We start from the raw sequence: 24,803 nt of genomic DNA, 5'->3' as shown, positions 1-24,803 counted from the left end.
ACAAACATTTTGTGCTGAGTTTCCCTCACAAAAGTGATGCAAACCTGCACAAAATGTGTTTTTTTAATTTACCTTCCAGCGCAGTCTTGCATATGCTTCATCAAGGAAGTGTTGAATGGGTGTAGATATACAATCCTGCACCATCACCCATGCTTTTTGATGCAAAACCCTATCTACTAACAATAGTGGACATGGTTTGCATCAATAAATAAAGTCATTTGAATGCAGATGTTAAAAAGGAGATCTGCTTTTAGTTCTCCTAACTTTTCTCACTTTGCATGTGAGCTGCACTGTATAGCACACATCCAAAGTGGGAAAATGTTTACAATTAGGCTAAGCATGGTATTTTGAACACTAGAAGGGTACCTTTCCAGTACAAAACTTATGCTAGACGTGCGTGCATGCGTGTGTGGTGATCACCAGCATAAGGGAGAGCAGGATAGTGCTATATCTTAATAGATATGAGACTTTTCTGATCTCTCCCTGTCATGCAAAACAACACAGCAACTTTGGGTTTGACACTGCATTGGGTGACAGTTTCAAAAATCTGTACCTACGAATGATATCTGTTGACATTGATAGATGGATCATGTGTGCCCTATTTTATCAAAGCTATGGTCAGGGTCTCAGTGATCAATTGGTCCAAGAGCAGTAACTACTGGTTGCAATGAATTGCTGCTGATAACTGGAGCACATCACAAATGACCCTTTCCCTCAATATTTTACTTGTTACCTAAAACAGGGTATGGCTGACAGGTACTGGTTAGTTTTATCAGCAGTGGGAGGGCAGTACTTGACATGATAAAGATGGAGGACCACTCCTGCTTGTGCTCGGTATGCTCAGTATTCGATGTGTACATGAAAAATGAACATGCAGTAACAAAATAATATGAAAAACGAGAATATAGCGCAACAACAAACCCAAGCAGAAACGACACAGCTGTTAGTGGTTAAAAACTAGTTTAGGCCGTAATCTCACATTGACACTGGCAAGGTGAAAAGTTTCTTTAAGGATGTAATGGAATAGGAAACTTAAAAGGGTTTTCTGTCAAAGGCCAACTCATTTCTGACAGACTTGAAATTATTTACAACATCGGCACGTACCCCATGCCTTCAATCAGATCGTGTTTTGTGAAACAACAACGGTCCATGCAAAAGAATTATATGCAAAGCAATGAATATAGACTGAATCAGTTCTATATTTGGGGCGACATGTCCAACCGGACAGAGGTCTTCAATTTTTTTACTCAATTGAAATATTTCATACACAGGAATACCTTCAACAAATCACCAGTGTGGGGCACAAGCCTGTACCCAAACACAGTCAGATCAGTACAAAAGGTAAACAGAGGAAAAGAGCAGGGCTTTTCAAGGCAAAAGCAGCGATTTCTGCTCTTTTCCTCTGTTTACCTTTTGTACTGATCTGACTGTGTTTGGGTACAGGCTTGTGCCCCACACTGGTGATTTGTTGAAGGTATTCCTGTGTATGAAATATTTCAATTGAGTAAAAAATTGAAGACCTCTGTCTGGCTGGACATGTCGCCCCAAATATAGAACTGATTCAGTCTATATTCATTGCTTTGCATATAATTCTTTTGTATGGACCGTTGTTGTTTCACAAAATATGCTCCCCGAGGTCCGATGCTAATTCACTTGGGGCCCCTTGTTGTCCTTAACATTCAATCAGATTGTGGCCTGATTAGATAATGGGTTCATGTAAAAGAATTAGCCCAGAGCGCACACACAGGTCTAAAGTGCTTGATTAAACAATGGGTGTAGGGAAGTAATTTGGTTCTGAGCCCCCAGAGGTCTTGGGTGCACAGTACTGGAATCATTGTGAATGTCTTTTATGCTTGTTGTCTAGTAGCACATCTGCTGGTCAGAATGGCTCAAAGTTACTGAAAACCCAGAATCAGAGGATGCTGTGCCCATGCTGAGTATCTTCTCCCCCATGTTGAGTTTATTGTCCTCCTCCTCCTGACACAGAAAAACACTATGACGCATCTGCGCTGGCTGTATCATGGAGCTTTTTACAGTGACTTTCAGCCATGCTTGACAACAGATGTGCTGCTAGAGAACATTGCCAAAAGACATTCACATTGAAAAGGCCAGTAGCTTGACCATTGCTGAGCTCTATTGGCTTTGCCAATACTTGTTTGGTGTTGACGGGGTCTTGCTGAACTAATGTGGAAGTGATGATGAGAAACAGCTGAGGAGCTTTGAAGTGAAGCAAGGATGTGGCGTAACAGGCAGTGCTACCGAGAGGGGAACTGGGGAACAAGGTTCTAATCTCAGGGGCTGGGCGAATCGCTTACGCTTCCCCCTGCCTACAAAAATGAATGTGTCATTGTGTAATATAACTGGTGAGTACTTAAAGCCCTCCAAAACTATCTGCTGGTGTTAGCACTATGGAAAGATAGAGGACAGGACAAGTGCTCCATAACCATCAGATCGTGCAGAAAAAAACAGGGTCAAGGGAGGTAGTGGGGGGATGGGTCAAACAGGGAAGCAGGAGGGGATGTGGAGATGGGTAAGCAATGATGGGAAAAAAACCTTCATTGATGCAGGATCAGTGACAAAATTGAATGTGTCATTGTGTAATTAACTGCTGAGCACTTAAAGTGCTCCAAACTCATCGGCTTGTGTTCGCGCTATGGTAAGAAGGATGACGAAGCGAGCGATTCAGTGCATAGGATTGTGCAAAGAAAACATACAAATGCTCTTCGTGTTTTAACAACTTTTTAAGAAATGCATTGTTTATGTACACATGCGGGCATTTTAAAGGTATGTGTGTGTGTGTGTGTGCAAGAGAGAGGAACTGGAAACACAAGTACTCCTATGGAGTGCTTGAAAACAAAGAAAAACATTGCCCCTCAAACCAGGAGCAGTGTAAGGAGGCATGTACTTAGTTCATGCACTATGGGAGGTCCAAACATAAGAAGAGGGCATGACTTCTTCATGCCACGACGAATGAAATCAAAGAAAATACGAATGAACCAGAAGTTTACCAATGGTAGGAAATGGGTGTCCTATAAGGGAGAAGTGTGGCGCCGCGGCCAGGGCGATTGACGCTGGAATCTGGGGACCACGGTTCGATCCCCGGCTCCGGCGGCAGGTTAGCCCAGCACCATGTGACTCTGGGCAATAGCTCGCTTAATCTTCCCGACGGCCCCCAGCGCCTAGAGACCCTTACGGGTGATTGTGCGCTTTACAAATGTGGACTTTTTACTTTACAGATAGAACCCAACATGTCTCTTCAAGACAGTGCATGCCCTGCCTAGCACAGACCTACAAAGTGGTATTCCTTGCTGTTGTGAGATTTCTCAGCAAACAATGTCAATCTATGTTGCATCAAAGAGATATTCTTGTGTTTTGATGCACATTTCTGCTATTTCTGCTTATTTTTCAATTCAGAAATTCTGTAGACCAGCCCCTTTTTTTCTTCTTCTTACAATAAAGTATCTTGCCACAAATCCTGTAGTAAGAACAAATGTGTATACAGTCCTTACTGCTGCAGGCTTTGAAGCACTTTAACACGTTATCACCCCAATTCAGTATAATTTATTTCACCAACCTCAAAAAGATGAGAGTTTTCAACCCAGAACTCACACACGTGACATACCTGGTTTTATCAATGTATTTAGGTTCCCAGCATTGTTCCCTCATCCTTAATCGACTCTTATGCTGAAGCACATCGCTGATTAACTCTTAACAGCTTTTCCATAGAGGAGGGTGTTTACGTATTATCCTATCAATAGAAGACCATACATTGAACCACAGTGGCTGTATTCTATTACTTGGCAAACTTCATTACCATTGATACACTTGGTGTGGTAAATAATGGGGTAAATGGTCTGCTGTATAAACTTTCATTAAAATAAGGATCAAGTTTACGGGAAGGTGTGGCCTTTAGAATTAAATAAAGAGCTACAACTCAAAAAATTATGGAAATCTGACACAAACTCAAATTCTAAGCAAGAGGACTCCACAAACCTTTTGTAGACATTTTCAAACTCACAGTTCTCTGAGGTCTAGTATCTGTGTTTGTTAGAAGGTGACTTTGACCATCTGAGCCGCCCGGATTTTTTTGCTTTTTGAACACCTATTTGTTGAGCTTTTACTGTGGGAAAGCCTCATAAGTTGGGACTCACCCACAGTGAACTCATGATGATAGGGACTGCATATGTATTTTACCGGTGTCCTCTTGGCGGAATTAGGCCACTGCGCCGCAGCCAGAGCAAAGGGCACCGGTCTGGTTACATGCAGACACGTGTGTACATGCGTGTGCACAAGTTTAAGGGCTGTGCAGGGGAAATTCCTAGCGTGCACAGCCCAGGAGCAGCTACAAATTGAATGGTGTGGCAAGACTTATGCAGAACAGGGTGGTGACATGGAATAGGCTTTCTACAGTGGGTAGAAACATTTGAGGGAAAGTCAGTGTGCTTTACATTTTTTGTTCCATTATTCTCCTATGAGGATGAGGAGCACAAGGGGTTGTTTTACTTTCCTAGGGCCTACAAATTCCAGACATGTACCAAAATCCACTGTAACTTGCAGAAGAAGTAGTCTGCAGAGTCCAAAGTCATATTTGTACTGCTTTTGGCTCATCCAGAAATGTCATATTTCTCTAAATCAGCTCATAACCAGGGCCTGGCTGGGGCTGACACTGCCACGCTGAATTAATGACCTTCCGTCCCAAGCTGTAGCTTGAGAGGCCCAGCCCTGCACAACAAGCATTCCAAGGGCGAAGGCCTCCACTCCAAGAAGAGAATATGGGTGGAGCCACAGGTTCATCCATCAGCAACTGACACCTGGTGCCAGGCTGCTCTGGAGAGAAGGCAGTGAGGGGGGAAGGGGCTCTCAGAGACCATGTGGACGATGCCATTTTGAATAAACCCAGAGGCCTGGGCAGGAAGGAGGGAGCCGGGGCAGAGAGGTGATGTGTCACTGTGTGATAGTGCAAACAGAGACTTCCTGTTAGCTGCCTCCCCATGCTTTAAAAAGAGTCTGCACTGGTACTAGAGCCTGGCACCATGGGCAGCTGGAAGGAAGAACCTCCAAACTGGCCCAGGACCCTGACTTGTGCCAGGAGGGGGGACCAGGACCAGTGAGCAGAAGCCTGGTCCTCTGCGAACGGAGAAGAGAGGCCCAGGAGGAGAGCCAGGCAAAAGGCTGGTGCAGGGAGCCAGTGAAGACAGCTCCCTGCTGAATCTACCCACCTTGACACCAGGCAGGCAAAGGAAAGTGCTACCAGTGGCTGGGGCGCGCCGCAAGGAGCAAGGAGAGGCCAAAATCATGAAGATCGGTCCCTTGGGGGCTGAGATATGCCCCCCAGAAGGGAGGTGACCTTTGACCTCTGGCCAACCGACGATGAAGCGCATGGGGCTCCCCCGCCAGTCCAGGATATGCCCCGGGGTGGGTCAGGTCCCGGGGGCTGCCCCCAGGAGAAGCACTCTCCGTGAATCTGCCCATGCAGGGTGCCAGAAGCCCACCCTGGCCCCCGGTGTCATGCAGAGAGGGGTGCGCCGCCGCACGCCCCCCCTCGAATAAGGTTTGGGGGCCCGGGACCCCAACTTCCGTCCCCAGTTATGCAGCTGAAAAGGAGGGGGCGCGCTGTTGCGCAATCCCCCTCGCACGCAAAGTACAGCCGGGGAGTGCTGTCGCTCCCCTTGAAGGCTCTTGAGGGGCCCGGGACACCAACTCCAGGTCTGATGCAGAAAACCAGTCCTCCTCGTGAAGCATGGCCCCTGGGGGCCTGGGACACCATCCCCGGCCCCCGACGTGATGAGGAGGAGGGGGGAGTGCCGCCGCACTACCTGGAGGTCCTGCCGCCTGATCGGGCAGACCGAAACTGACTCTACGATTCCCGCGGCCGCACCAGAGGGTGTGGGCCGGGCGGGGAGCCGGCGGGAGCCACCAGGGGTGGGCTTCCCAAGTGGCTCTCCGACACGGAGGAGGGAGGGGATGCCCGGGTGGGACCGTGCCCGTAAAAACAGCTGGAGCAGCCGCGGGTGGGCTCCTTGAGCTGCATTACTCACCTGGGGGTCTGGGTGGGACCGGACCCTCCAACACAGCCAAGACGCGGCGTGAGGCTGCCGTGGGCTCTCCCTGGGGTGTGGTCCACTGAGGACGACTGGTGCTGGAGCTGGAAGGAAGAACCTCCAAACTGGCTCAGGACCCTGATTTGCTCCAGGAGGGGAGACCAGGACCATTGAGCAGAAGCCTGGTCCTCTACACACGGAGAAGAGAGGCCCAGGAGGAGAGCCAGGTGAAAGGCTGATGCAGGGAGCCAGTGAAGACAGCTCCCTGCTGAATTTACCCACCTTGAAACCAGGCAGGCAAAGGAAAGTGCACCCAGTGGCTGGGGTGTGCGGCAAGGAGCAAGAAGAGGCCAAAACTATGAAGATTGGCCCATTGGGGGCGGAGATATACCCCCCCAGATGGGAGGCAACCTTTGACTTCTGGCCAACCGAAGTGCATGGGGCTCCACCACCAGTCCAGGATATGCCCCGGGGGCTGCCCCCAGGAGAAGCACTCCCCGTGAATCTGCCCATGAGGGGTGCCATGGGCCCACCCTGGCCCCGGTGTCATGTGGAGAGGGGTGCGCTGCAGCACCCCCCTCAAATAAGGTGTGGGGGCCCGGGACCACAACTCCCGGCCCCAGTGGTGCAGCTGAAGATGAGGGGGCGTGCCGTCGCTCCCCTTGAAGGCTCTTGAGGGGCCCGGGACCCCAACTCCAGGCCCGACGCAGAAAAACCAGTCCTCCCCGTGAAGCATGGCCCCTGGGGACCCGGGACACCATCCCCGGGCCCCAACATGATGAGGAGGACGGGGGAGTGCTGCCGCACTCCCCGGAGGTCGTACCCGCCGGATCGGGCAGACTGAAACTGACTCTCTGGTTCCCTCGGCTGCACCAGAGTGTGTGGGCTGGGCATGGGAGCCGGTGGGAGCCACCGGGGGTGTGCTCCCCAGGTGGCTCTCCGACACGGAGGAGAGAGGGGGTGCCCGGGTGGGACCGGGGCCCCCCAAAGAAAAGGGTGAGGAGCGAGGGGCCCGGGTGGGACCGTGCCCATAAAAACAACTAGAGCAGCCGGGGGTGGGCTTCCCAAGCTGCAGTACTCACCTGGGGGTCCGGATGGGACCGGACCCTCCAACAAAGCCAAGACGCAGCGTGAGGCTGCCGGGGGCAGCACGGCTCTCCCCAGAGCAGTGAGGGAGCCACTGCTATAATATGCACTGGCAGGAACACAGAGAGCCCCATAATGCCTTGCAAGGTATGGGAAAATCTACTGTTTTTGATGTCTTGTGGTCCCCAGAGGAGGGGGTCAATCCCATTTTTGGAAAGGTGTAGGGGGAGCTGCAGGAGCAATGCAGTCTACCCCAGCACAAAGATGAAAAGTCTCTACCTGAGTCTCTGGGAACACCGAAGGAATAACCCCTCAAGGGCTCAGCCAGCACTCAAAGCATCCTCAGGCTGGAACTTTTGTTCTACAGCTGGGGGGATGCCTAAAGGACTGCACCATGACATGAAGGTCTGAGTTGGGGATGTCTGGAGCATGGCATCCCCTAGAGGTGAAGGGGTGTAATTGCACCAGAAATGCATTTACTAAGGTTATTTATTTTAGAGGGACTGGAAGTCACATGTGTTATGTGAAGTACCTGTGAAAGGTGATGTCATAAGCAAAGTGGGGTTATGTTGCCAGACATTCCTGCTAAGGTGCCTGGCTATAAATGCTTAATCCTGTGATTTTACCTGTGATGCCTTTTAGAGGATGTGATTGCAATGCATTACAACTGTTATCAGCTATGATAAGTACCCAATTTAAAGTGATGCCCAAACATGTATTCTTACTATTGCGTTAGGGAAGGAACAACCCAGACTGTTAGCTACTAAGATGTAGAGGTGCATACTGTATGGTCAGTATACAATGCTCAGTCAGGGTTATGTGTCTCCAGGGCAAGTGTACCTATTTGTAATGCTTGTTGAGATGATGGGGTGGGTCGCCACTGGGATGGTGCCAGTGGGCAAGGCCCTCGCTCCAGGTTGTGTCAACCCACTGCATTGGGAGGCAAGATGAAGTGCATACATTGGAGAGGTGGTACTAGACCCCACACCTCGTTAGGAGGGGTGGGGACGTTCTGCAATTTCACAAAGTAATTCCAACAGCTTATGTATATTTGTAAATTGGTGTATAGTATTGAGTAGTGTGTGTGTCTAATAAATGTACTCTTACTTTTATAAAGCAAAGTACAGACTGGACAATCAATTATTGAGTGTTATTTCTGCGCACCTGTAATGGCGATTATTAGCCCACACCATCTCCCTTGAGTAAGCCTTAGACTGCTCTGCAACACTACCCTCTGAGAGTCAGGCGCTACACTAGGGTGTTTGGTTCCCAGTGAAGGACAAATGTGCAGACATCACAGATACTGCCCCGTTTTCCAACAGTGTTGTATTTGACTAACTAGATTCAAAGGTTTCTGAGCACTTATATCTATTTATTAATTAATTTATTTATTATCACTGTGTTATTGGTAGAGTATGAAACAAACCCTATCTAGGAACCAGAACTACAGTTTTGTGGGACACAGTCAGAAACGCCTTGGCCAATGTACAAATGCCTTGATTGAGTTGCCCATCAATCAAGGCATTTGTACATTGGCCAAGGCGTTTCTGGGACAATATTATCAATAATCAGTTCTAACAAAGGGATACAGAGCCCAAACCAAAACCCAAACCGTTGCCAAGAGCATGTTTACAAGGAAGAAACTTATGTTCCAGATGGTAGGAACTGAGGAAATCCAGGAAATGTGTAAGCCAATGGGGAACAGGTACCTAATCAAGCCAAAAGGAATCTGCAAATCCAGAAGGAAGAAAGCCACATTGGTGGCATTCCATGGAGAACATCTGTTAGCTGGAGAGGTGGGCCCAACCATACATGTTCTCTTGATTCTCTAAGGAAGTAAGGAGACTCTTTGTAGAAGCAATAAATAATAACTGGCCGTTGAAGACACTAAAACGAAAGTAGGTGAGTCTTGTTCCTTTGCAATGAGAGTCAAGGAGTCGCTTAAAGAGGCGGCTAAACAGTAACAGAAACTGGGATCCGCATGACAGACAAAAATGGTGTTGTTTCTTTTGGGAGACTAAAAGCTAGAAGTTACTGCAAGTGTGGTTGCCTACCTCAATGAAGCATGCAAAGCAAGAGTAAGATCTGTCTGATGCAAAGCTTTGCGAAGAGAATAATAATACCCTAGACTCCCTTGGTGGAGGCTAGGTGGTTGAACTAATGCAGAAATCATCACAGGAGGGCTCTGGAGACTAGCAACCATATTCGGCTGCACCTTCTGGATTCCTTGATTCTCCCTGGATTTCTTGAGTCACCCCATCACAATGAGACTTTTTTGTTCACGATCTAGTGCAAGCCACCCCAGTTCAAAATGTGTATATATAGCAACGGATAGCATAGACTGTATTTCTGAGACTTTGTCATCTAACAGGTTCCCCCCAGAAGCAGTTCTGGTCGAGACTATCCCTACAATGAGTGGCCCACTTTTCCAAATGTACTTTATGGTAATCCGGGACAGTCTGCCCATCTCCAAGCATGACCTTGTCCTCTCCCTACTTACTTCATACCCTGAGGTTGTCCACCAGTGGGATGTCACTTGCTGATCTCGTTCATGGTTATTGTGGTTTTAAGTACGTTTTCAGGTTTTTAAATTATCTGATATGTTTTCAAATCTATTTTTCTCTTTTCTTGGTAGCAGCAATAAGCTTAAACTATCTGCGCAGTAACAGCAGATTTTCAATTTTAATACATTGAAATTATGGTTTCTCTGATTTATCTCGACAGGGAAGCTAAGGAGTGTAAGCTGTTTCTGGGAATGTAATTGCTACTCATGAGGATTTTTGCTGGTGTGGGAGGTTGTTGAGGGGCACAGCACTTTCCTGAAAATTATGTTTTTTCACTTTTGACTGGAAAAGCTGAAGAGAGTGGAAGCGTGTTCTATTCAAAGCCCAAATATAAAGATTGAGTCCTCTATTTATTTTGCTGTGTGGAATTTGGAGTAACATAGACTGTTTATGTCAGATAGGGTGCATGATTGCTTATGGTGGGGAAAGATCATGTGAGATGCTTGCTCTTTGATGCTGAAGATCAGGCCTGGAACCGTTCCAGGAGTGAATGCTTGGGTAAAGCTGAGTTACTGTCAGTATTTGCAGGCCTGATTTGTCACAGCGTGATTGCTATGCAGACAAGTAAGCCACAAATTCAGTGACAAGCCACTCTATTACAACTCAGGCCTTCGATCCGTCTGTCCGGCTCACCTGATCAATTCAAGACGTAAAATCTTGGATGTCTATTAGCAACTCCAAATGATTTCAAATTAACACATTATTCATATGAGGGACTACCAGGGAAGCCCTTACCATCCTTAGTTCTGTCTCAAAACCAGATGAGGTGGCGACCAAAGTAGAAATGTGAGGATTTGTGCCATGTTTACAAAGCTCTCCTGCAGAAAAAGTTAAACGTCCCTGACTCTTAGAGTAGCAGATTGGAAATAGCTAAATTAATATTTGTAGACCTGGTCTAGCTTCGGGCAGGTAATTCCCTATATCATCATACAAAGGACTAAAATACCCACTAGGCAAAGTGAACTGCTGAACCACAACTTAATTAAATTAGACACACAGATGAATATAACAATCAAGCGATTTTTGTCATGTTAAAAATGATAATGGAATTTATTGTTTACCTCCCAATTGGGTTACAATCTAAAAGAATAACACACATATAGTTAAAAAAACACCTAACGTGGTCATACAATGAAAATGCCATAAACAAGTCAAAGTTACAAAAACAGTCGACGCAGCGTTTCGGTGCTTTTTTTCTTTTTTTGACACCTTCTTCAGGACCTTAAAACATTTGACTCCAATTTCTCTGTATTTTGAAATTGATTCGTTTCAAATGGTTGCTACACGTACAATGAGCTGCTCAGGTATTTCATGTATCCTTGACCTCTCACTATAGAGATATACTCTTCTAACTGCACTGAGGAGCCACCGTTGGTAATAAAAGAAACTTCTTATAGTCTTTAAGCCTGTTTTAGATTTTGGCCACTTCTTTAATAGACACTATTCATGTTGGTTTATATACTTCTTGCCCTTTGTCCAAATGTTCTCCTTGTTTGGATGAAAAACCGGGATCTATCAATCTTGTATTCGGATTTCGGCCTCCCTGCTCCTCCGTGTTAACGTCTTCCTCTTCAAATTTCCAGGAAGACGTTAACACGGAGGAGCAGGGAGGCCGAAATCCGAATACAAGATTGATAGATCCCGGTTTTTCATCCAAACAAGGAGAACATTTGGACAAAGGGCAAGAAGTATATAAACCAACATGAATAGTGTCTATTAAAGAAGTGGCCAAAATCTAAAACAGGCTTAAAGACTATAAGAAGTTTCTTTTATTACCAACGGTGGCTCCTCCGTGCAGTTAGAAGAGTATATCTCTATAGTGAGAGCTGAAGGATACATGAAATACCTGAGCAGCTCATAGTACGTGTAGCAACCATTTGAAACGAATCAATTTCAAAATACAGAGAAATTGGAGTCAAATGTTTTAAGGTCCTGAAGTAGGTGTCAAAAAAATAAAAAAAGCACCGAAACGCTGCGTCGACTGTTTTTGTAACTTTGACTTGTTTATGGCATTTTCATTGTATGACCACGTTAGGTGGTTTTTTAACTATATGTGTGTTATTCTTTTAGATTGTAACCCAATTGGGAGGTAAACAATAAATTCCATGATCATTTTTAACATGACAAAAATCGCTTGATTGTTATATTCATCTGTGTGTCTAATTTAATTAAGTTGTGGTTCAGCAGTTCACTTTGCCTAGTGGGTATTTTAGTCCTTTGTATGATGATATAGGGAATTACCTGCCCGAAGCTAGACCAGGTTTACAAATATTAATTTAGCTATTTCCAATCTGCTACTCTAAGAGTCAGGGACGTTTAACTTTTTCTGCTGTTAAGATCCCCCTCCCTGCCATAAAGCACAGGGGAACCTCCAATTTGTTTGATACACTACAAAGCTCTCCTGGCCAATTAATGCATCTACCTCTCTCAGAAGATCACCTGGTGTCCTTTTGCCAGTTCTATATGCTCTTCAAAATGTTGTCCATTCTGTTCGTAACAAATAAAGTGTTTGGAGGCAGGCTCTTCTGTATGAGGACCTCAACTCTAAATTATCTTACTAGGGCTCTGTGCAGTGAGATTAACCATCTAACAAAAACTGAAAGCTCTGAAAAACATCTTTTGTTAACTATCCTATTATCTTTGGGTAGAGAGGCAGGTGATTAGTGCCAAGACACTCTTAGGTATGAAGTCGGTGCTATACACATTTTCTCACTCCCTAACACCATGATTTAGCTTATGGGTTGTGCTAGGATCCTTGCAGGTACACTCACTAACCAATAACTTGAAAGCTAACCACATTTCCGCCCTGACTTATGAGAGATCCAAAGACGAGGTGCCACCTTGTTACTAGGTACATAAGTCAAATAAAATCACAATACAAATGTGAGTTTTTAAGATACAAAGAAAAAATTAGTCAAGGCAAGCACGTAAATGGGACAGAGCCCGCAAGCAGGTCTTACCTGCATGAGCTGCTGCTTCAGTTTCTGCATTTCTGAAAGGTTAAGTTCACTGAAGAGGTCAGAGACCGGGTGCAGACCAGACTCTCCCTTCCTTACTGCCGGAGTCCGATAGTCCCCATTTAATTTCACATGAGGCCCATGGATGTGTCCATTCATCTTGTCATCATTGTTCGGCTCACGGTCATTCCCATCCTCTGCAAACTTTAGCCCATCCACTGAGATGCTGATGTGGTTGTTGTACATGCTGTCATTCAAGTTGATGTACTGGCACAGCTCTTTCCTCAAGTTGTTCTTCTGCTCCCTCTCATTCTTCAAGGTTTCCAGAGCTTCCTCGAGCTGATGCTCCGCAATCTCCTTTAACCGAATGGCATCTTCCAGCTGGCTGTTTAGCAAGACTGTATCCTCTTCAAAACGCTTGATCTCATGTTTTAGCCCTTCATACTCGACCTGAAACAAGAAAAGCACAAAACATTGATACACGCTGTAGTAATAAGGCATGGCCTTGCCAGAGCCATGCCATGTTGATGGCTCCTACTATTGCACTGGTAAATATATTGCTTAAAGAGGGAGGGGCTAGCATTAACATGTATGCAGATTGCATAGCTGTTCCCTAGGGCAACACATAAAAACTGTCCTTCCAGGTCTTTGTTTCCATTTTAGAAACTCCCAAATGTTTCTTTCTGGGATTTCCACCAATCCAGACTAAATATACACTCCACAATCCAAACCAACCTGCAGATCCACTTGTTCGCCAGATCCACTACAGGGGGTGGATCATGCTTGTAGCAAACCCCAGCCTTCTTCAATGAACACTCCATGTACCTTCAAAAGCAACCAGGTTTAATGTGAACTGCCTTCTTAACGCATCCAATACTGTACTCATGTCACTTATTGATTCCCAAGTACCCTTTATCTCATGAAAGTCAAATTCAATGCCTGTTTGCTTCTTCTAAGATCTAAATTCTACTAGCCAGCCATTAGGAAGCTGCACATGCTCTGGTTTATTTCTGAGTGTTCTGAGGACTTGGCCTTGTTTCTCCATAAATATAAGCTCCACTAGTAAACACACAATTCAAATCCTCAGATCAGACCAGCACACCAGCATAATTACAGGAGCTGAAAACGAAGGTAACATCTCTATTCACATTGGCAAATACTGCATTAGGCTAAACATCAAAAATCTCCTCCGCAACAAAACTGATACTATTTACAACACTGACCTACCCAATACAGGGAAAGGCACATGCTCCCACTCCCCACATCCTCTATCATGTCTCTTCTGGTTCTCCTTTCAATAGTATGCTAAAAATGCATTTTAATCTGGATGATCTAGAGGATTTAGCCAGCTACTGTTCCTAACGCACCCCTTTTTTTGCAAGGGTCTAAAAAGTGGAGTAGCCTTCCAACTCCAAAGGTGATTGGTCGCTACAGCCCCTTGCAATGTATCAGAAGATTCCCTTTAGATTGCTAATCAAGGTGACCCCTCCTAACCTATCTCCCTCCATTGAGCACCAAATTCTATTTAACACCCTATATTCCCTCACGAGCATCTTTAACTCTGACATTAAGTGGTTCACCTTGTTTCTGACAAACATCCAGCAATATACACATACATTCCTCAAAATCCCCTCATCTCCCAGTCAAACACAAGATCCCGGAGACTTCCAACCTTGCACTTTTGTTAGCCAACCTCTATGTATAACCCCTTGCAATAGCTACTCAAGACACCACAATCCACTGATGTACAGATACCTGATTGCTGTACCTATTAATTTTCGATATATTGTTTTTACCTTTCATTTATATCTACATACATTGTTCATAATTCCTCATGCTTGTTATGCTTACTTTACATGAGAATTGTTGTTGTATTGCTTATTTTATATATCTGCTTACTGCAACTCTTACTCCCCATTTCCTCCCTCCTCTCCTCCCTCTTTATTTTCTTCAATAAATCAAACTTTAAAAAAAGAAAGTTACATCTAGAGGTATCATCAACATCCAGGTCCTGAGGGCCTGCTATTTAAACCTCAATGTCAAAAACCAAACGTCATGAGAACTGAGCTCATGTTTATCAAGGGAGGTCAATTTCAACCAAACCGAGATCTAGCCGATGATGCTATGGAGCTCAAAGGTTTCTCTCTCGCCCTTGCCATCAGGGCAAAATCTTTAGTCTTCCAAATTGACTCTTGTTGCTCTTTTAAAAAGGTGCAATACGGAAATCTCATCTCACCTGGTATAAGATCAGCAGCCCATGTAGACAAAAGAAATCCTCTCTGCACACACCTGCGGCTCTACCATTCAACCACTCATTCATGTTCACATAGATGAATGTAACATCAACTCACTTGACTCTCGAACAACACATTCCTTCTGCTCTGTCTCTCTTTGTTGTACTGTGTCTTTCTCTCTCTCTTTCTTTCTCATGGCATAATCACACCACTCTAAGCACAAGTCATCTGATCCTAGTAATTTCCAAAGCTAGAATAAGAGGAAATGGAAACTTATCTGCTGGTCTGCTGCCCCATCAATGATATGAAACCTCCCTTCTCACCTCTAAATTTTCCCATTCCTTGCCACAGTTCAGCAATCCACTTCATAACCCCTCACGTTTCTCCTTGGTGACCTACCCTCATTTCCACAGAGTCACAGCCCTGAAAGCTGCTCTTACTGAGTATGAGTATCAGTAGGGGATTTATTGAGTGTGTGGCTACTCAAAAGTGTGTCCCGGTGTTATAAGGGTTGCAAGGAGAAATGGAGTTCTGCAAAATAAAAATACGAAGAGCCAGGTCATACATTTTTTTCTTAATTTCCTGATGTCTCCAATCCTGAAGCTGACCCATATACCTCATTCGATACTAGTAATTCTATAACTCAGGAATGAACAATACTCATCCTAGTGGTGGCACTGTCGTGCATTGATTACTGCTATGGAGTATATGTATACTTCAACGTTAAATACATAATTAAAGAGCAAAGAGATCAAAACCTTACCACTTGACTATTCTTCAGCTTGAAAATACTGATCACATGACTCACTTTAAAATTTCTCCAATAGGCTGCTAACTTAATAAAACATTGAATTCAAAACATTTTGCATGCTACAGAACTCTTTGTACCACAAGGCCCCTGATTACTTTGCTGAATTATTTCCACTTTACCACTTAACCAGACAGCTAAGACGGGCCTCCTCAAGGTCTCACAATGTTCCCACAGACATATTAATGGTGTCAGAGCAGATGTTTGCATCATCAGGACTCCTCAGCCTGGGACTCTGTTTCATTCTACCTTTGCCATTAGCCTAACATCAGAACATTTCCTAAACAGTGGAGACCCATCTCTACCAACAAGCACTTGGTCTTAGAAAACTTTCCCAAGTTATAGGGAGTAACTCCTCCCCCATTTCCTTGCAACATCCACTAGTCACGTACATATGTTAGAAAACAATATAAGAAATACATGAAAATAAAGTACTTCATGAAAGGTGTTCGGCAACCGTGAAACTATTTTTGCCAGAATTAATACATTTTTCAGGGTTGAAAAGTGTAATTAATTTAACACAAAATTAGACGTTTTTTGGAACTTTTTATTTTTCATTACTTACCATCGCCCAGGAATGTATTTAGTTTTGATGAAAATATGGAATGTTACAGCTGTACAGGCGCCATAAAAATGCACACCAAATGCAGTTGCTTTGCTATATGGATTAAAGGATGTTTGCTATCATAATTTGATTCAGACACCACAGAGTTATGTTTGCCATCCAATATGCATGGATAGGTAAATCAGGAACATGCTCGTCAAAGCAGAAAATGCCTTCTCATAATATTTTTCAATATTTTTTTAACTTCGAAAAGTGAAATACAACTTCCTGCACAAATTTAATGAGCAGTCAGTTTAATAAATATTTTATATCAAAAGCCTGTTTTTGTATGTTTGTTCTCTATTTTCTCTGGCTTTTTTGAATTGCCACCATACAACTCTCTGCAGTGGGTCTTATTTTTAATAGATACAAGTTTGACATAAAGGTATTATGCTCTTTACCTTTCAACATATACAAATGTAGTGCCACTAATTTAACAATTTTAATTAATCTCTGTTCTCCTCTAAGCCAACCCATCCCACCGTTGTATGACTCAACCACGCTTTCCTTTCCCACGTGTTCCTTAACAACGCGGGTGGAACAACAAATACGTCTGAACCACACATTCCATTTACAACACACGTAGTTACAACGACTTGCCTTAGGGAGATGCTGGACTTGGAATAGTTCAATTTACTATTCCAAGTCCAGACCCCACAAAAGTAGGGAAAGCGTTGGACTTTAAAGTCCAACTCCGCTTTACCTAACACATGTTGTTGTAATAACTTGCGCTGTAAATGGAACACGTGGTTCACACGTATTTATTGTTCTGCCCGCATTGCAAAGGCAATGCGTTGTTCGGCGGTTGTAGTATTTGCTGTTTCCACATCCTACCTAGCCCTTTTATTCTTCAGTTGATAACTCCTGCATTCTCTTTTACACCACATATCTGCCTTGCCCCTATCCTCCCCATTTTCCATTTCCTTCTCTCAGGTACCGACCAGAAATGGTTCTAATCTGCAGCTGTTAGGCATTTAAGAGTTGTCTGCTGCTCTTCATTTAATTAGTCAGTATGTTTAGCCTACTAGCTCTTTATTTGCTCTCTTTCAGTCTACTCAGTCGATTTAAATTCCCGTTTGTCAATTTTACTCTGCAGAACCTGCCCTCACCCAACCAAATATTTCTTGTTGCCCTTGACTTCTATTGCCCCATACCTCTTATGCCCTCACTACGAGCAGTTCGCAAAAATTACAAGATAGAACCACAAGTTTCCATATTACACAAAATATTCCAGAATAAATTTGGATAACTGCAAAGCAACAAAATCCACATGCTACGCCCCATTTTAAAGGGTAAAAGTTGTAATAGGGATTAATTATAACATATTTTAAATTCTGATCTTCACTGTATCGAATTTTAAAAGGTGCAAGAATTATGAGATCCTCCATGGGCTAATCGTAATGCGTGCTTTGGTAGTGTCAGACATGGTAGACCACTCTACTCTGCTTTCTACACCAGATCCCTATAGCATCAGTGGCAATCATCAGATTAGACTGGGTCCTATTCTTATCTCTCCAGTCATTCATTTTCCTGGAATTCTTCATGGTCACCGTCAAACCCCGCCAACGTCCAGTCATAGCTCATCTCCTCATTTTACTTTGTACCAATCTGCCAGCCACTCGCAAGAAAGCAAGTGAGTGAGGGCATGGGTGAGTGGGCGATGCTGCTTGTTCATTAAAAAGATATACAGGTTCTGCTATAGCCACAGCCAACTCCCACTCTGTGCACACCAGGAGAATTCATCTTATTTTCTACTACGTTGTGGTATTTATTTTAAAGTTATTTAAGTCTTTATGGACTACAAGAAAAAGAGGTGGAGGAGAAGCAGCAAGATTTTTAAATGTGTTCTGAAAGAAATATGGGCCCCAGCCCTGACCTACATGAGCTATTGGTTCTTTCCACTGCGGCAGAACAGGCGATCCTCAAGTTGGCCAACAGGCATTCAAGAGCCAAGAGCTCAAACGAAAACAGCAAAGAACTTGTTTGCTGAAAATCTTACGTCCTTCCCACCCATTGACAGAGTTTTGCTCGGTGCTCACCTGATTTTGCTTCAGGGTGGATACCAGTTTTTGTAAGCTGATATTCTCCTCTTCTAGCTCGGTGTAGTCCTGGAGGAGTCGCGCCTCACGAAATTTGTATTCCCGGACTTCATCTTTCATCCGTATCCTTTGGAGCTCCAATATTTCATTGTTCTGTGAGAGAAAGGAAATGCAGCATAGTTAGTTTCCCATCGTAGACACACGATCTTCAATTTGCTCAGAAAATGTGCAATTGATAACTAATAAAGTACATAAATGAGCTAACATGTGCATTCCTATTTGCATTTCAGGACATGCTGCAGTTCTTTTCTACTGATGAAAATTTGGTCAGAGCAATCCAAATGACAAAATTGCAGCAGCATGCTGCCTAATGTTAGCTTCTAGAATAAAGGCTACTTCAATATTCCTTTAGGTATAATTATTTTTTGTATTCAACGACTGATCCCAAACCAAAGGATCGGAACTATATAAAAAATACTTTTTTTTAAATCTAAAACAATTTCACACTGAAGAAACAAATACCTAATTTTTAAGGTGAGGTAAATGAGGTCTGCACCTTAATTAGTACTGTTTGGAGTTAGCAAATTTGGAGCATCGTAAAGTAGACTACAACGTAGAAAGCAGTGATTTCACAAATAGAAGATGTTATTTCCAGAGATAAGTTTTCAAAGCATGTCAGAAGGAGCCGTAGTTGTAAACAGTGAGTATTTTGGTTGTGAGAAAATTCCAAATGTGAGAAGTAGTGATGGCAAAGGAGTGGCTTTGTTACAGGGGTGGCTAGCAACTTTAAAAATTACTGGGGAGCGGCGTGCCACCGTAAAACTTACAGATATGTTGCCTGTTGCCCTTCCCGACGATGATGAGCAGGAAAGGTGGGTAGTTTACTTCCTGCTTCCGAATCCAGCCAATCCTGGAGCTGTTCAGCAGCTCCAGGATTGGTTGGAGCAGGCTGACCCAGTGCTCATTTTGAGACAGGGGGCCTGTGTCTGCAATGCCTCAGCTGTTGTGCAGCATTGGAAGGCTGTAAAGTGCGCATGACAGAGTGGTCAGCTGTAGACAGGTGGCCAATCTGTCATGGACACTAGACGCAGTCATCTTGCAATACACAGGAATCTATCTGCCCCGCCCCATCCAATACACTTGAGCTAATGGGCTGGTAGCACACAGAACAGGAAAATGGTATGGTAATGACCATTTTAATATTCTGTGTGTGCCTGCTGTGCTCGCAGCAGGTGGGGCAAAGCCCCATCGCCTTAACAGAAGAGCCGCCCCTTTTTTGTTATTAGCTAAGATCCGGATTTAGCGCATTGACTTTCTTCGTGAGGAGCAGATGTTTGCTACCAGACAAGCGAAGCTCACAGCAAGGAAAGGAGGCAGGTTGATGAGATTTTAGTTACAACAGAATATTATTCTCTGTACACATGCAATACAACTCTAATCTGTTTACACTCTGTAATGCGACAGCTGCTGATATTGTGCTTAGAATTACAATTTTGCTACAGAATAACGGATGTAAATATTCCAAAATAAATTCTGAAACAAATGTAATTCTGGACTAATGTCTGGCCTTTACAGACAGAAATCCCTTGTGAAACTTTACGTTTCACGAGCAGATGTTCCAAACTATCCCCTCTAGCCACCAGATTCTGCCTCATGTATTTGCCAAGGTGCTGTGAAATCACCTAATATTCCTGCACACCGCCAGCATTACTAATGCTGCTTTTATCCTGCGACCTCTAGCTGACTTTGTAAAAACATAATACAAATCTCATGTTATCAATGGCGCCATATTCATGAACATGAGCACATTACCTGAATGATACGGGGAGAGCAATGACTAACAATTGGAATAGCTTTCCGTGAGTACAAAGCTCCTCCATTTAATAATAAAAAGTGTAAGAGAACACTGCAAAGGAAACAAGTCTGCCATGGAATCTGCCCAAAAATGTGACGTTACAACGCGATCATTTAGATCGTGGTTATTACAACGCAAGTCGTTACAACGACTTGTTCTAGAGGCGCTGGATTTAGAAATAGTATGATTTACTATTCCAACTCCAGTGTGTGTAACAGTAGGGAAGGTGTTGGAATAGTAAATCATACTATTCCTTAGTGTAGAGCACCATCCAGCATTGTAACGACTTGCGTTGTAATGACCGCAATGTAAATGTATTGTGGTGTAACGTTCGCCAATCTGTCCTTTAGGCTTTATCAATGTTTGTATATTTTATCATAGTTTCTGAAAAACTTTATTGTTGGGGAAGCTGCAGGACCCTCATCAATATAAACAAAGACAAAATTAGCTCAAAGCAAAATAATTTTTTGCAACAAAAAAAAAACAGTGCCACAGTAGTCTCTGGCACTGATTTGAACTACGTTGTGTGTCGATGCGCTCCTTGTGAAAGGGTAGAATGATTTCACTCACAGAGAAGTGAGCCAATAGCTGAAGTTACCCATTGCCCCATGCTTACATCTTGTACTGGGTGGCAAAAAATTTGAACAGACTAAAGGTTGAAGTGCATGGAGGGACGGTGCACGCTGCCTCTCATCCCAGCACAGTTCTCCCCATTGCATTCTGGTAAATGCAGTACGCTTACTTCCAAAGTTGCTGTAGTTTTTCACCCAAGTTGGTGCAGGTAGTACTGTTATCTCTAGACGTGTTTCTGTGTTTAGCCCTTCATCAGTAGGGAGCAAAAGTAGTAGAGAGCAGACAAAAGTCATCAGAAGTTGCTGAAATGGTGCCCAAGCCTTCACAGGTCACTGTACCACTCTATAGGCACACAGGTGTCAGCTCATTGGCTCAAGGGAGCCTTTTAAACACAAGGGGTAGGGAGCACACTGCCTCTCATCTCAGCATAGTTCTCCCCATTGCATTCTGGTGAATGCAGTATGCATATTTACAAAGTTGCTGTAGTTTTTCCCAAAGTAAAACTAATTAAATAAATACTAATATGTGCTACAAACATAATCAGAGTGGCATCACATTGCTAATGTGAATCAAACGTGCAATAGGTGATAGAGAACATTTGAGGCATATCTAAGTAACAATGGATGTCTGGAGGAGCTCCCAACAGCCTGTGTACTATGAGGCTGATTACGAGTCTGGAGGTCCGAGGACTGCCAGACTTGCGGGGGCGCTGCGGTGGCAGTCCAGCCACCATAGCACCAGAGGTCTGACCGCTGAATTACAACCTCGGCGGTTGGATCACCATTTCACCACCACAGCCGCCAGGGAACTTCCATTCCCTGGCAGTGGCGCGGCAGTCTTGAGGCAGCATTATGCTCAACCAAGAATATTACGAGTTTCCTCTCCGCCGCGGTTTTCATGGCGGTTCCTCCTCCATGAAAACTGTGGCAGAAAGGAAACTCCCTGCTGCCTCAAGTCCATGGGGTGCATGGAGGGGGGCACAAATGCTCCCGTACATGCACCCCAGTTCCTGCACGGCATGGACTTTTCATTCCATGCCTCGTTATGTTATGTTATGTTATGTTATGTTATTTTTATTTGTACCGCGCACAGCTGCCCCAGCAAAGGGGCGTCCTGGCGCTTTGCAAAGGTAGACATAACACAGCATTGAGAGCAGATAAAAGGGAAAAAAGGCACCGCAAGGGACTAGATAAATAGAAAGGTCTTAATGGCCCGTCTGAACTGAAGGAGCTCATCAATGGCCCGGATTTGCGGAGGCAGCGAATTCCACCAGCTCGCCACCAGAACTCGGAAGGAGCGTCCACCCACTCTGCTGTGCTTAAAACGCGGGACCACAGCTAAGTTCTGGCCGAGTGATCTGAGAGTACGGGAGGGGACGTAAGGGATCAACAGATTTTCCAAAATTTGTGGGGATATGCCCTTGAGGATCTTAAATGCCAGGCAAAGAACCTTGAATCTAATCCTCTGCTGCACAGGGAGCCAGTGAAGAGAGCGCAGGGTATTGGACACCGGGCACCGCCTAGGCAAACCTGTCACCAGTCGGGCCGCTGCGTTTTGAACCCGCTGCAATCGGGAGAGTTCTAACTGATTAACTCCCGCCAGTAATGAGCTGGCATAGTCCAACCTGGACAGCACAGATGCTTGGACCACCAGTTGTCTTGTGGGTGCGTCAAAGAATTTGAGGATGGGTCGAAGTCCTCTAATGATGCCATAGCAAGAAGCTGCCACCTTCTTGGTATGGCAGATGAAATTCAGAGAGGGGTCAAGCCACACCCCCAGATTTTTTAACTCTGACGCTGGGAGGGGGGTCACACCCAAGTCCGAAGGCCACCACTTGTCACCCCACAAAGCCACCTGTTTACCAACCACCATAATCTCCGTCTTCTTGGAGTTTAACTGGAGACAGTTGGAATTCATCCAGTTAGCCACTTCCCGCAGACCATCACAGAACCTGGGAGCCTCCAGACCTGAGTCCCCGCTCAGTGTGACCGCCAGCTGCGTGTCATCAGCGTAAGAGACCATGGTCAGGCCCCACCGCTTGACGACCGCAGCCAGCGGTCTCACGTAAAGATTGAAAAGGGTGGGACTCAGCGATGGCCCCTGAGGGACCCCCTGGTCTATTGGGTAAGATGACGACTTGCGGGGCGGGATCGCCACCTGGAATGACCTATCCATAAGAAAGGATCGAAACCAGCGCAAGGCGAGGCCAGAGACGCCCACCTCCTCCAATCGCCGAAGCAGAATCCCGTGCGAGACCGTGTCGAAGGCGGCACTAAGATCTAATAACAGTAGTGCCGCCGTTCGACCCGAGTCCAGCACGGAACGCAAGTGCTCGACCATAGAGAGAAGGGCTGTCTCTGTGCTGTGACCCGCACGCAGGAACTGTTTTTTAACGTTCCTTACTGTGGGGCCCAATTTCAAAAGCATTGCCATGGTAACGCCAAGAACAAGACCTCCAGACACTGGGAAACTCGCAATCTGGTGGTCAGGTCATACACAGGTTTGGCAGTGCAGGAGCGGCCCACCGGCATGGCTACCGCACCGCCAAACTCGTAATCAGGTCCTATGTCTCCTCCAGGTTACCTAATGCATTAAAATGTAAGCTCTCTTATCACTTAGGAAACACCTTTTGGTATTTTTATATTCATGTTTCCATATTTTCAATATTGAATGAAGCATAATAGCTCATTCACATTCATTGTATTGCATGCATTTATGTGACAGTTGTGCATTCTGCACCGTATAGGTAATTTGTTTACCAGTTAGTTGTTTGGCAGTGTGCAACAAGTAGTGCCTCCAGGCTCCATCCTCTATCTTTGTAAACTTGGGACTATTCTTAGAAACTCTGGGATACCGTACTATCAATATGCTGAAAGTAATCCGATCTATATGAAGATCTTGTTCTGAATTACATTTCACTGCTCTGGAAAACTCTCAAAATCATTCAAGGATAGATTGAAAAAAAGATGGGTATCGGCAGGGCTTTAAGTGGGCTGGGTCCTGCTGGCACTCAGCGCCAGCAGTTTTTAAAATAGGGCCTCGAAACGAGTCCCTATCGGGCTCTGTTTTATGCCCTGATACAGGTGGGCTGTTTTGTCCCAGACTCCAGTGACAGCATGCACATCGATGTCATGCCATATGAGCATTGTAAGGGAAGGAAAATCCTTTAAAGAGAGTCATTTCCTCTCTGGATTTCCTTTCTCTTTTTGCAAAGCAGGAGCAGAAACCAATGGATACATTTTATCTGAATCATGACACCTTCATTCCTCTCTCACTTCACCTCCCACAAAGCTGCCTGTTCCACAGAGCACCCACCACTCACTTGCTCTTATAGCCCCAAATGTTAATGTGGCAATGCAAGCCACATGCATGAATGCACACCTACAAAAGATTAACTTTGAACGGTAGAGTAGAGTTCTTTTTCATGTTTATCACGTGAAGTCAAAACATTACAGTGGGGTGCGTGGTGAGCTGTCCTCATATCCCCTTTATGCTTTACAGGGTTGGTACGGACAGGAAATGTTAAATGTTGTAGCTAGCAATCTTGAGCGATTAAGATTTTATATTTGCAAATGATTTTGTTAAAAATCTATTGCAGATAAATAAATTATCTGAAGCGATGGCCCCCTACTCTTGAACAAAAGTGGGCATTACGTGATGGAATCGGGTGCGAATCGTCAATCAACTGTAGCACGTTCTCTGCGGTCAGAAGTGAATAGCATTTGCTGTTTTTAATGGTTAGTCATTCCCAGAGCTGCTGTCATTCAGACATCAGGCAGGCCTGGAACTAGGGGGTCATTGTTGGACCCGTGATTGTCCATTACCCCTGACTCCATGGATGGTGAGCTGCTGTTCGTGAACCGTGGAGGCGTGTGTACTGTGATAAAATCAATGTATAGCGTTCACTGTTCATTCTTGGTTTGGAGATGTATGCAATTGTTAAAAACATTAAGTGATTTCACCACATTAGTGATAAGCTGTAGAGGAAAGGATGATTGTGCACATTGCCGCTTAGCCCTACTGGTATTGTTGGAAGCTCCCA

The 24,803-nt window shown here is 44.7% G+C and overlaps 1 protein-coding gene across 2 annotated transcripts in view; it reads right to left on the bottom strand.

Moving 5' to 3' along the window:
• Positions 1-24,803, bottom strand: part of BICD1 (BICD cargo adaptor 1) — an 801,460-nt gene that overhangs the window by 368,504 nt on the left and 408,153 nt on the right. For both annotated transcript variants that reach the window (XM_078673795.1, XM_078673794.1), the window contains exons 3-4: positions 18,334-18,486; positions 12,652-13,098 (exon numbers count right to left, since the gene is read on the bottom strand). In XM_078673795.1, coding sequence (XP_078529921.1) covers positions 12,652-13,098; positions 18,334-18,486 — 600 coding nt within the window. The remainder of the gene's footprint in view (positions 1-12,651; positions 13,099-18,333; positions 18,487-24,803) is intronic.

The sequence above is a fragment of the Lissotriton helveticus genome, chromosome 1_1, assembly GCF_964261635.1.
Source record: "Lissotriton helveticus chromosome 1_1, aLisHel1.1, whole genome shotgun sequence".
Lineage (NCBI taxonomy): Eukaryota > Metazoa > Chordata > Amphibia > Caudata > Salamandridae > Lissotriton > Lissotriton helveticus.
Note: the sequence above shows the minus strand (reverse complement) of the source record. Positions and strands in the feature narration are given on the sequence as shown.